Source organism: Ictalurus punctatus, chromosome 21, assembly GCF_001660625.3.
Source record: "Ictalurus punctatus breed USDA103 chromosome 21, Coco_2.0, whole genome shotgun sequence".
Lineage (NCBI taxonomy): Eukaryota > Metazoa > Chordata > Actinopteri > Siluriformes > Ictaluridae > Ictalurus > Ictalurus punctatus.
Window position 1 is genome coordinate 13620211 of NC_030436.2, and position 13319 is coordinate 13633529.

The 13319-nt window shown below is 39.4% G+C and overlaps 1 protein-coding gene across 5 annotated transcripts in view; it reads right to left on the bottom strand.

The window, feature by feature from the left end:
* The window catches only part of mdfi (MyoD family inhibitor), a 54234-nt gene that overhangs the window by 26368 nt on the left and 14547 nt on the right, over positions 1–13319 (bottom strand). For 2 of the 5 annotated variants that reach the window (XM_017450991.3, XM_053674048.1), the window contains one exon: positions 790–921. The exons of 1 other annotated variant lie outside the window; for it this stretch is intronic. In XM_017450991.3, coding sequence (XP_017306480.1) covers positions 790–921 — 132 coding nt within the window. Of the gene's footprint in view, positions 1–789; positions 922–4087; positions 4332–4572; positions 6707–13319 lie in introns of those variants that run through there. 2 more of the 5 variants (XM_047149359.2, XM_053674049.1) reach the window with 2 other exon arrangements.

The following is a 13319-nucleotide window of genomic DNA, read 5'->3' on the forward strand; positions in this document are numbered from 1 at the left end:
CAGCATGAGTTCTCTTTTGAGTCTGGTTCCTCTCAGGGTTTCTTCCTCATGTCCTCTCTGGGAGTTATGCTGCCACTATCCCCTCTGAAATGCTAATTATGCTAAATCTTCAGATTGCTATAAAGCTGCTATGTGACAATGTCTATTGTTAAAAGGGCTTGACAAATAAGACTGAGTTGAACTGAATTTTGTACAACAGTACTAATGCTCATTACATCAGCAATTGTAACCAGAATAAACAAAAATACACGTTTTCTTCGTTGTTTCACTGAGCCATACCACAGTTTAAATGAGAGGAGAAGAAAGTCCTGAGGTCAGAGGAGAATGGCCAGACTGGTTCAAACTGACAAGAACCCAACAGTAACTCAAATAACCAGTCTCATCAACCGTGGTGAGCAGAAAAGTATCTCAGAATGCACAACACTTCAAATCTTGAGGTGGATGTATTACAACAGCATAAGACCACGTCAGATTCTACTCCTGTCAACCAAGAACAGGAATCTAAGGCTACAGTGGGCACAAGCCTCACCAAAACTGGACAGTTAATGATTGGAAAAAGACCAGGTGATGACTGGATAATTGTATGAATGAGCGGGTGTTCCTATTAATGTGGCAGGCAAGGGTACAGTACATCTCTTGATAAAATTCCAGCTACAATTAAATCAGAAGTCATGTGAATTATTCCTACTGTCACTTTGAATGTGTGCAGTGTGAATTCTAGGTCAGTCTTAGATGGTATGTACCATATAAGTACCATGTACTCTGGCTATTATTAGCTAAGGAGCTTACATGTGATGCTTTTGCTGGGCGTGTTGCTGAAATCCAGCTGTGATACACTGTTGTTGTTGTCGAAATTGTCCATGTTTGTTGTTTCCTCCATGCGTGGCTCCTGCTCGGCGTGCTCGCTGCTTCCATCCCCGCCTGAAGCACAACACAGGAAGGCACAACACACACATTAAAACACACACCAGTTTTGATTCCAAATCCAGTTAATGAGTTCAGGGCAAAATAAGGAACACGGAGTAAATATTAAACTCGCAACATTTTCAGCTGCTAATTTTATGACAGGAAACAAACGCTTTCGTCATACCGGGAACAGTGTCTGTTTCGAAAAATGCCGTATGGCACGAATGCTTGCACGTCCGAGACGTTTCTGCATGGTCATCACTTTTGTAGCCACAACAGTACGTGCTTGTACATGTGTAAGTGTGCGCATGTGGGGTGCACTGTGCATGTTTATATTCAAAGGAGCATTCATGCGCGCCCCGTGTGTGCGTGTGTTTGTGTGTGTGTGTGGGCAAGCATGTGTTTTATACGCAAATGCTGGAGCCAAACGGGCTTATTATGCAGCCCGGTAATTACACACCGCTGTCAGAGAGCCTGAGCTGGGCAGACATCAAAGTGGCGCAGGTTTAGGCTTCGTTGAGGAGAGAAGAGAGCGCAGAAATGGAGAGGAAATGAGAGGTAAAGCATGGGATGGGAGAAGAAAAGTAGAGCAGCGTAGAGGAAAAGAAAGGCAAGGAAAGGAAAGGATTAAAGAGCTTGAAAATGGTGAGGAAATAAGAGGAAAAGCATGGGATGGGAGAAGAAAAGTAGAGCAGTGTAGAGGAAAGGAAAGGCAAGGAAAGGATTATAGAGCTTGAAAATGGTGAGGAAATGAGAGGAAAGGATGCAAGGGTATAACAAAAATAGAGGAAAAGAACCGGAAGGAAAAGGAAAGGAAAGGAAAGTGAAATAGGATCAAAGAGTTCAGAAAGGGCAAGGAAATGAGAGGAAAGGATGCTAGGGGATAACAAAAACAGAGGAAAAGAACAGACAGGTAAGGAAAGGAATATGAAGGTGGATTAAAGAGTTTGGAACTGTCAATCAATTGAGAGGAACGCATGCACAAAGGATAAACATAGAGGAAAAGAAAGCCAAGGAGGAGAAAGGAAAGGAAAAAACAAAAGAAAGAACAAGGAAAGAAAAACAAAACAAAAGGAGGGCATAAAAGAAGGGCAGAGATGAAAGAAAAGGAACAGAGGAATGAGAGAAGTGGAGAATAAATTACAGGAAAGCATGGAAGACGAGAGGAGAATAAACAACAGGACAAGGGAAAGGATAGGGAAAAGAAGAAACAGGAGGTGGAATGCATATAAGAGATAAAAGGAGAAGAAACAAGATGAGAGTTAAAACAGTGCTACACTGCATTTTGCTCAATGGCCTCTCTCTCATTCCTGGCCAAATGGGAACCAGCTGGGCTTTATTTGCTGTCCGGTAAATACCCAGCATCCCCTTTTGCAGCTCCACTGCTCGCCTTTCTGTTTATTTGCTTTAGTCACTCGCGCTCGCTGACTCCTGTTTTTCTTCACTCTTGGCAGCCTTCACTTGCGTTCCTTATTCTTTTCTTGTCGACATACCTGTTTTTTTTTTGGTTTTTTTTAACAAACTTGAGGACAGGAAAGACATTTTTTTTTACTGCCAATGGAGCACAGGAGAGGGGTCAAAGAGTTATTGTACTTCTTAAACAACATGGAGCAGACAGACTTAGATGATGACAGCATGGCATCCGGACACCAGAAGCTGTCCTGTCATTTGTTTTTCCTCAAGCCAGTTTCTCTTTTCAGCAGACGCACACACACGAATGCGGCTCGTTACCGAGACAACTTATAATGAACTTCCTCCCCCATTTCCTCTCCAAAAAAACTGTCCATGGAGACGTGTCTCAGCTCTTTATACATACAGAGCTTGATGGCATTTCTCAGCATTTCAAGAAACTGGCAGAAATTTCCAAGAAAGCTTGAAGTGTTGCTGAAGGAGCATGTGATGATAATCAGCAACATATCATGATATTCAGCAGGATACTGTGAAGGTGGACAGTTCAACAATATATTCAATATTTACAATGGCTGTACTCCATTATAAGAGTATCAGCAGTATCTTTGGGATTTCTGACCAAGTCTAAGTGGCTGACTGGAGGTTAGAATAAATTTTTCTACGAATTGTTTCACCTTTCTTCAATTGCCTGGTTAAAAGGTTTTGGTTAGATGTTCATAAATGTTAATTCTAAATTACATTCAAAGCCTAGCCTTACTTTGTCTTGTTTTGCTCAAACTAGTGTATGTATATCAACTAAATATACAGTACAGTACATTGAGTTTCATGAAAATGTCTTCCAGTATCTTGACACTGCTCACACAGGTACAGGTATTATTTTAGCCTTTGTGTGCTACATTACACACAAACCTGTGCTACCTAAGAGTAAGTGTTGTCTGAACCCAAAGCTGAGATACTCCTCCAACTACCACTGCAAGAACTTACTGCTGCTTACTCCCCTCTCTCTGGATATTCTCACCATGTGGACCACATTTCAAAGAAACCTATTTCCCTTTCGCCATGCCTCTTTCATTACCACCATTGAGAGTGCCAGGATCTACACGAAATTCATTGTCAAGGGACGCACAAATCTAAACGCAAAGCCTGTTGCGGACTGGATGCCGTGAAAGTATGAGCGTGTGCGTTACATCTTACTGTGAAGACGTAAGCAAAAAGACAAAGACAGAGAAACTGAGACTGAGAAACTTCCTAGAACTGAATTACAGGGTAGATTTAGACTGTGGCTTTCTTTGTGTGCGGTACAGAGGAACTGGAGCTGAAAACAGACTGAGATTATGTTCAGCGTCACATGTTCGGCTCCTCTTCATGACCCAAAAAAATAGCCTTCATTACCCATGAACGCAGGCTTCATGGCTGCTACAGTCCCACTGGTCTGGATCAGTGGGTATTAACGACTGGAGCTGAGCCATTATCAAGTGCTATGCCATAATACTCCATCATAATCCACTCCTAATGCAGTCCAGGGAGATCACATAAACCCAAACTATGCTTTCAAAAAGGTTTCTTTCACAGTTGAGAAAAAAAGGAGTATGCATTATGAGATATCAGATCATTTGGTCTCTATGGGACCCGCTTAATATGGCAAAGCCAGTATGACAAAATTTTCTCACTAAAAATGTTTTAATGTAGCTAAAGTGTCTCCTTGTGTTCATTTATGGTCATATTCAAGGGGGGGCACGTTGGCTTAGTGGTTAGTATGTTTGCCTCACACCTCCAGGCCAAATCTCGCCTCTGTCCTGAGTGCGTGGAGTTTGCATGTTCTCCCCATGCTTTGGGGATTTCCTCCAGATACTCCGGTTTCCTCCTCCAGTCCAAAGACATGTGCTGTAGGCTGATCGGCATTACAAAATTATCAGTGGTGTGTGAATGTGTACGTGATGAGTATCCTGCGATGGGTTGGTCCCCCGCCTTTTGGCCAGGGTTTCCTGGTATAAGCTCCAGGCTCCGCTGCGACCCTGTGTAGGATAAATGGTATAGAAGATGGAATGTATGGTCATATTCAGAGTTGAGCTAAGTGCAAGAACACAGAAAGTCTTGTGTTTTTTCCCTTAACCTTTTGGTGCATCTTCAAATCCACCCTTACTTACAGTATGCACATTACATTCGGGGATCTCAACCCCGAATGTAATGTGCATACTGTCAATGCAAATTGGTCACTCAATGCAAATTGACACTTGCAGTAAAAGGTATCTTTACCTGAAAAATTACTACTCCAACTCAGGTCAGGATACCAATCTGTTGCTTCTGCAATGAGTGAACAAAAGTGACAGGAGAACATCTTATACTCTTGCCCCCATATCTACCTTTCCAAGACATGTGTGAGACAGAGTTAATTAGAATCAGACTGAAGCCATGGTTTTAGGATGCATCATGTGCATGCTACATGTATGAACCCCTGAGGTGAGAAACATATGGAATTTTTACTCATCTTGTAAACACAACTCATACGTTTCCTAATAAAAAAAATTGTATGAAAAAATATACTGTTATGGCTGTTGGTCATAAAGACCTGGCAAGTGTGACCACTTGTTTAGCCGTACGAGGCTCGCTGAGTTTTATTATATTTTCCCCCACAATAACAGGAACAGGCTAGTATCTTAGATTGCTGTTTGGAAACTATAAAGTAGCAACTAGCATATCCCACTTTAAGATATAATGGGTACCACTTACGCTGAATTGCAGGGTTCAAGAAGCCAACAATATAGAGACGTATACTACAGTCAAGGTTTAGTATTTTAACACTCTGTCTTTGGTAGAGGATTAAAAAAAAGAACTGGAAAAGAACTGGACCTGACACAGTATGTATATACCCATATAAATGGATCATTCTAAAGAACCAGGATACAAGTATGATTGGCATTTATACTTTTGTTTCTTGGATAGAATTCAGATTTGTAACTACTTGTATAACTACTTGTTGAAAAAGAAACCACCAAAGAATTAGATCAGGGTTCCTCAAGAGTTCTTAGGAAAGCTGAAGGTACTTAATCTCATTGTTCTACTCAGGAGACTATCCTATCAGACAGGGAAACCAGCTGTTGTAGGGCAATACATAGAACCCTAAGTGAAACAAATCAAAGTATCCTTTTGCAAGATGGAGTATAAAAATGAAAACTAATTCCACTTATTTTTAGACCAAATAAAAATAAAAACTTGATTTAATGTTCCAACTGCTCTGCAAGGGATTTACACCCAGAAATACATGCCCACACTACCTAGCCAACAGGGTGACTTTCAAGAATTTTGCCTTTGCCCTTACATGCAAAATTTCTGGTTCAAATGGTTCAATCCTCAACCTCCAGGGTTTATTCTTGCCTCATGCCCAGTGTTCTTAGGATAGGCTCTGGATCCACTTCAGCCTGACCAACCCTGTCAAAGGAATTTCTGTGAGTGGTCAATCAACCGTTTATTTTTATTTTGTTTAGTTTTTCCCCATTTATCTCCTCAATTTGGTCAAATGTAAACTCCCACTCACTCTCCTTAATAATATTACAACAGCTTCCAACCGAGGAAGGTGAAGACTAACACATGCTTCCTCTGAGGCACATGAAGCCAACCAACCACAACTGCTGCTCATGCTGCATCACATGGCAACATAACACACTCAGAGAAAAGTGCTGTATACCATCTTCCACATACATGACCTCACAGATGCCCACAATTGGCTAGTGTTGCTGTGATTACCAGGGGAGAGAGTATTACATCACTCCCACCCAGACAGCACAGCCAATTTTGCTCCCTTGGCATTGACAGGACTCGACCTCACATGACTATAGGGTGACAACTTCACAGTGGCACAACAGAAAAGTATTTGCTGTATCATCCGGAAATAATGAGTTTGAATCTCAGCAATACCATAGCCATCTGTGTCTGGAAGTCAATGTCACTTCTGGGTGGTAGAGATCACCGCAAATGACAGAAAATGCAAGCAAACACATGTAGCAAATATATTGATAGATGTCCCTTTAAATTGAAATTTAAGTGTGGCGTATGTCTTAAGAAGGAATAGCAGTATAGTTATTTGGCTAAGATCTTGAAAAAAGTTAAGTTTGAGAGACTTTGGCTAACCTTAACATCTCCTCTGTCAAGTTTTTCTCTCGTTGACTTTATACCTGCAGGGAGTGCTCCCTTATTTACTCTCTAGAGACCTGTGAGAGCACAGTCAGTCTTTTAGGAGCTTAGAGTAGGCAGGTATGAGGTCTGGTATTAGAGGAAGAGGAGCCATGTGGCTTTACAGGGACACTTTGAAATTCTTCCAGTCCTTCCAAACCCTCCCTATCCCCCTTTTTGAGGCAGAGTTGCTTTGTCTCCTAACAACTCCTCACTAATGCCTGTTCCAAAGTCAGTCAATGAAGCGAAAGAGAAAAGAGTATATTGGTTTAGACGTGTCGTCTCAACAGAAAAAAAAAAAAAAAAAACTGACAAGAGACTTAGGGGTGTTTTACCCCCGGCTGAAACAGTGAACTTGGCAAGAGTGAGTGAGTGATGCTTAAATTAAAAAAAAAAAACAACTACTTTCTCAAAGTCTTGCAGACACAAAACTTTTACTTAGGCTCCATAAGACCTTCCTGAGGACATAGCTATTAAATAACATGTTGTTTTTAATGGAACACAATTATCCACATCAATCTGAAAACCTTTTCAGTTTTAATTCCCTAAATGTCGCAATTGCAGTTTCATACCAAGGCTGGAGCAGAGACAAACTATTCATTCTCTGCCAAAAGCAAAAGGCGGACCTTGAAGACCAATGTGCTGGGTGTTTGCAATGGAAGTTAATTACCTAGTCTGATTAAAACCATCACTCGTTAAAAAGACACTGAAGGTGATACACATGCTCAAATAAAGCAAGGCAGCTTTTAGTCAATGATCTTAATCAGGGTGGCAGAATGCTGTGTATGTACATTTCACATATGGGAAAGTCATCATTTAGTTATTCATTCATTCAGGGTCACAGTGTCTGAAGCCTATCCCTGGAACAGTGGGCATGAGACGGGAATACACTCTGCATGGGAGACTAGTTCAATGCAGGGCAGCATGCACACACACACACACACACACACACACACACACACACACACACACACACACACTGTGTATTAGCACACTAGTACACGTAAATTCTAAAAAAAAAAAAAAAAAAATGCACACTGTATTAGCCTATTGTTAGTATAATCAATTCTTCAAAACTTTTCAAGCTGGCATTTAAGGATTTTTTTATTTTTTATTTTTTTTAATCTGGGAAACGTTGCAAACTTGCACGAAATATATTTTTCATTTTAAAATATTAACACTTAGGTTCAATCCAACTTAGAAATTCTTTGTTATTTAAAATAAATTTTTTTTAAAAAAAGTTAAAAGAACATGATACACTTTTTCATCAAGACTTTCTATGTATAAATACATAAATGGTCAAAAAGTAAAGATGTAGGTGTGAAATTAATGGCCATATAATAAACAGGAATGATTAACTTCATTCCACAATATACTACAGTGAGTGATATAAAGTGTCTAATATCAGTGCTGATGGTTTTAAATAGCATTAGTCATATCACCAAGCCACGCTGTCTTGTTTTAACAGACATACATCAAGTAATTAAGAGTAGATTTGGATTTCTAAGCACTACAAATATATATAAAAAGGTATACAACTTTTCATTATGCAAAATACATTGTAGCATTCCAAACATTTTGAAAAAAAATAAAATAAATGTCCAAAGGAGAGATGTAGAGATGTAATGGCTTGAGGAATCGATGGAGAATTTTAAATATGTGTAACTGATAATGCGACAAACTTAATAATCATTTGGTAATCATTTATCTGAGTAAACATCTGAGTAATTTTCTATTTTTCTAATATCCCTTCGGATGTCGATGTGGATTAATTCTACCACAAAAGATGAAAAATCTGACATTTACCTACTATTTTTAAATTTTTCTATACGTAACATATACACTTTGACCTTCAATGTTAAGAAACCATAAACATGTTTTACCTAAACAATGTGCCAATGTTTTGTTGACTTTTTAATCTTGCCGCTGCTGTGTTTGTTCCTGCAAAGATCATGTTGTCTACAGGGCCAGTCGGACAAAAAAAATAAAACATACTCAGTTTATTAAAGATGTCTAAAATCTTGCTAGCTAAATATGAATTCCTCAAACAACAAATGTATGTAGCGGTGGGTGATTTGAGGTGAACAATTAAAATGTCTCCACAATCTGTTTTTACACACATATCTCATGTCGTCAGTTCAATCAGACATCCCAAGTTGTTTTATGAACCAGACTTTTGTGACATGTGAACAAACCAATAATAGCCGAGAATAGGTGGTGCCTTACTAGTAGCTTATGCTTGTTTCATGATTTGTTTAGAAACATAATAGTATGGATGACAAAACGGAGGAGTTTGTGCCTGAAATATTCAAGATCAGTTATATGGAACTACTGGATTTCACACAATGACACACGCTCAGCACAAACAATGGTTGTTTGAACCACCAAAAAAACCCACCCCAAAGAATGTGCTGCAATCCAGATAACAAGGTGCAGCGAGAAACAGCGCTGAAAACAAGAAAACAAATAAGCGTTGGAAAGACATTACTCACAGCCTTCAAAATGGTCAAAAAGGAGGGTTTTAAGCAACCTAAAAATAAGTGTGCCTCTTTACGACTTACACACGAGTCACAAATATTTTTCTAACACTGCCATTCCTCAGCTGTACACAGAACACAGAGACATGGAATAAAAAACAAAAACTATGAACCACAAATAGCTTATTTTAAAAATGCTAAATACAAACATAATTTAATAATGTATTCAATATTTAAATAGATATAAATATTCACTCGCCTGTCAATCAACTTTCCATTTATTGCACGTTTACATACTGAAGGCATTACTAGAGGTGATCTGCTTTGGCGACTTTTTTTTTTTTATTAGAGAAATAATTGTTTACATTTTGTTGCTAAGGACAGCCTAAATTGGTGTCTCTGTTATTCTTTTTCTTTGAGGTTAGGTTTCATTATAGAGCTATATTAATTTGGTTGAAAAATATTGTGCCAAAACAAACATGAAAAAAAACTGCGATAAAATCATGGATCGATATTGTTCCAGATTTCTTTATAAATATTTATAAAGAAAGTTACACCAAAGTACACAAATTTCGGATTTTTGAAGAATTTATAAATATACGTGAATTATATGCATGTGATCTCTAAGTGTGGCATCTGTAATCTGTAATCTACATGGTTTGTGAATCAGGACAAAAGCCTAACGGTGAGCATCTCAGTATGTGATGGGTCAGACAGGATTAAAGAGTGTGTGTAGTGTGAAAATATTTCTACATGTGTTTATGTGTTTGTGTGCGTGCACATTGGGCTGTGAGGGAATGTAGTGGATGAATAGATACAGTGAAAACAGCAATTCCAGCAGGGAAAGTGCGTCAATAAAGCCCACTGACTCTCTCTCCTGCTCAATCCCTCGCTCTCACTCTCTCTTTGTCTCTCATTTCATACCCTCTCTCTATTCATCCATTCAAAAATCAGGATCGCGTGAAGCCATGCAACCCAACTATTCAGCCCTAGTTCTCTACACATGCTTCATCTTCAATGGTCCCTCACAGCATTAGCATGCGTCATATAACATTTTACATGCTGCGATGCCCCTCTAGGCTCTTCTCATATGAAGAATCGAAATAATTAACCCATGCAAAATGACACCATTTCTGACAATCAATGGCTGTCATATAATTATTCCTATCCAGCTGCAGGATTGTAAATGCAGCGCAGTGGGCTGTGAGAAACAGGTGGTGCTGCTTAACCGAACGTCTCGAATGGATTAAAAGAAAGACGCTGTGGCTGGTATCGAGGTGTGCATCCATCTTCCTCCCCTCGTTTGCGTGTTCCGCAGGTCTGTTGCAAAATTTTACTTGATTTCGCCACTTTGACCCCTCAGGGGTACAATTAATGGGTAAAGAGAAAATAATTAGCTGCTCTTCCAAGACGGATCTGGCAGTGAGATGCACTGATAACTGTGTCGACGTCTTCACTAAGCCCCGGGTCTAAGACAATAGGCTCCTAATCGGCGCTTGTAAGCCAGCCAGGAGAGAAAACAGATACCCGACGAGAAGCTTCAAAGCTGCATGCTGGAATTTGTCCAAATACGCCGATTTAGTGAAAAGAATAGGGATCGCGGGGCGGAAGAAAAAGTGTAAGCTCATTATATGAGAAACCACGTGGCGTTTAACAGGCTCCAGATGGATTTATTCAAGCTACGTCTTGATTTTGAGGCCAGGGGGTGATATCTACATTTAACAACACACAAGCAGATGTTGTGCTTTGCAACCATCTACGTGTACTTAAAGACAAAAACACATGCTTATACAATCTTGTACGTTTGGCGAGCACAAATCAACAGGAAGCTGAAAGTGAAACAATGCTGGTGACTGGCCAGTCTCGGAAATTACCACTAATCCTGCTCTCTCTAGTTCTTTTCTTTTCCTCTGCTGTGTCTCCAGAGGTTAAAATGCACTCCAGGAGAGACTAACAGCAGTTTGAGTCTGCCACCTTGCATGCGGAATATGGATACTGGGAGATTTTATTCATCCCTTGGTTTTGGCTGTGACTCACACACTGACTAATTCCTCTCAAAATGACTGAAAACCATCAGCGGGACATGAAAGACCGTTTCAAATAATGAAACATTGTTATGCTTTCATGCACAAGAGACATTTATATATCATTTGGTATCAGTTGAGACAGAGATATTTTTTTTTAACTTTTTTTTTGCTATTTTCAATTTTAAAATTAGTACATTGAAACACTTCTCTTAAAATGACCATTGAAAATGACCATACTCATAATAACAACAACAACAATAATAATAATAATAATGATAATAGTAATAATAATAATAATAATAATCATAATCATAATCATAATAATGTTACACTATAAAGGTGTGCAAAATTAAACAATTTCACTTTAAAGAACTTCAGTATAACACTTCAGTGGTTTTTGAATTGGGGTCATGTTTATTATTGAAATCTTAAAGCCTGTATAACTGGCCACTATAATTAAATAGGTTTATTCAAAACCTCAAAAACAAATAAACCTATAAATAATGTCAAAGTGGACCTACTGTGTTCTTTCAGTGGAAGGTTCAGAAATAAAAAAGTTATGGCTCCAATAAATACACAAAATGTACACATTTAAATAATGAAAATATATGTATAATCGGATTACGTTCGGGGGGAGTCCATAGAGTTGTATTACTGTACTCGTAAAGGGGTCACTGGTAGGGCTGCAACTATTTTCATAATCGATTAATCGACCAATTATTTATTTATTTGATTAATCAAATATGTCTGTTTTTTAATTCAATATCATATTTTTTGGTTATTTAAAATAAAATCCACAAACTGTGTGTTACAAATATAAACTATATACAAGTTCAGGCCTTGGAGGTTGCACACTTTTTTCTGCTGTCATTTTATGATAAGGCCTCTGTCTGATGTTGGCTGAAATCATGTTGGGCATTCAAGGTAACGTTTACATAAACAGTAAACTTAAGACATTCATTGCCGTTAACTTTGGGTATTCAGCTAATGCTAGCGGCGTCGCATTACATGAGTTTGACATCATGTGCCATCGACTTGGAAACAGCTCATACTTCAGGTTAATAAAAAAAACCCTAGTGTTCCATTTGAGACGATACTTCTAAAATTCATACACTAGATAGTAGAGGAATATAGTGCATAGTGTAAGTGTATAGTATGTCATTTGGGACACAACTTTGGCCTGTACTCTCTGCCATATTTCTGATGCATATTTTCGGAACAGAAGTAGCGCAAAAATGAGTAAATGTGCCTCGTGCCGCACGCAGACCAACTAATTGATAATGAGATTCGTTGACAACGGTTTAGGGATGCAACAAAATTTGGCAACTGAGAATCTTCCGCTGAAAATGGCATTTCGATTTCTGGCTGAAAGAGAAAAAAGGCAGAAAACATGTGCTGAAATTATATGCCTCCATGCCCCACCCCTCACCCCCCGAGTGCTCGGCACTCAGTTTCCACTCTCAATCTTGCTGACGGTCATCATTGCATTGCAACATTACTAGATCCGTGATTTACAGAACATTATTTTGTCATGGAGAAAAAGCAGCGTGCACAGGAAATGATACAGGCGGAGTTGGAGGTGATGAATGCATCTGCTGAAGGATCGGCACACAACACAGAGTAAAGTATGCCAGAGAAATGGGTGTGTACAAGTGATGAGGCACAAACTCCCTCACTTTAACATGTTTGACGAGATTCTACAGGAAAGCGCCCTGATCCACAGCAGTGCCACAAAAATTGCAGCTAGGTTTTCCATTACTTGCGAGGATTGTGAGGTATTTATTTACCCCAAGCACCAGCACAGAGAGTGAGAGCCTATTCAGTGCAGCATCTCATGTTCTTGATAAGAAGAACAGTCTCTCCTGCCAGACAGCTGAATAACTTTTGCTCCCTTTCAAAGGGAACTCAACGTTGTGTGAGCTTTAAGCTGTGGGAAGTGCCCTTGTACGTGACCGGTATCTGAAGCTTGTGTAACATCATGCCTATTTATAGGCCTGCAGTGATCAGGTGACTTTTAAATTAAGCACATCACGTGACATGAAAACGGCACCTGTAAACTGCGTCGTCAGACTTATTATCTTCTGCGAAACTGCATGTCGGTCGTTTGTATAATGCTCGCAAAAAAAGAAAGAAAAATATCTCTTTGACTTGAGAGAGAGAGAGAAAAGTATGAGTGAGAGAGAATTCAGGAAGTGTGTTACGCCTTGTTCCCATTTCATCACGGAGGGAGGACGGACACACATTCTGTGTGAAGTGTCTAGGGTTGGAGCATGCCAGGGCAGCCCTCGAGAGGTCTGACTGTGTGCACTGCGACTCCTCCTTCCTATGG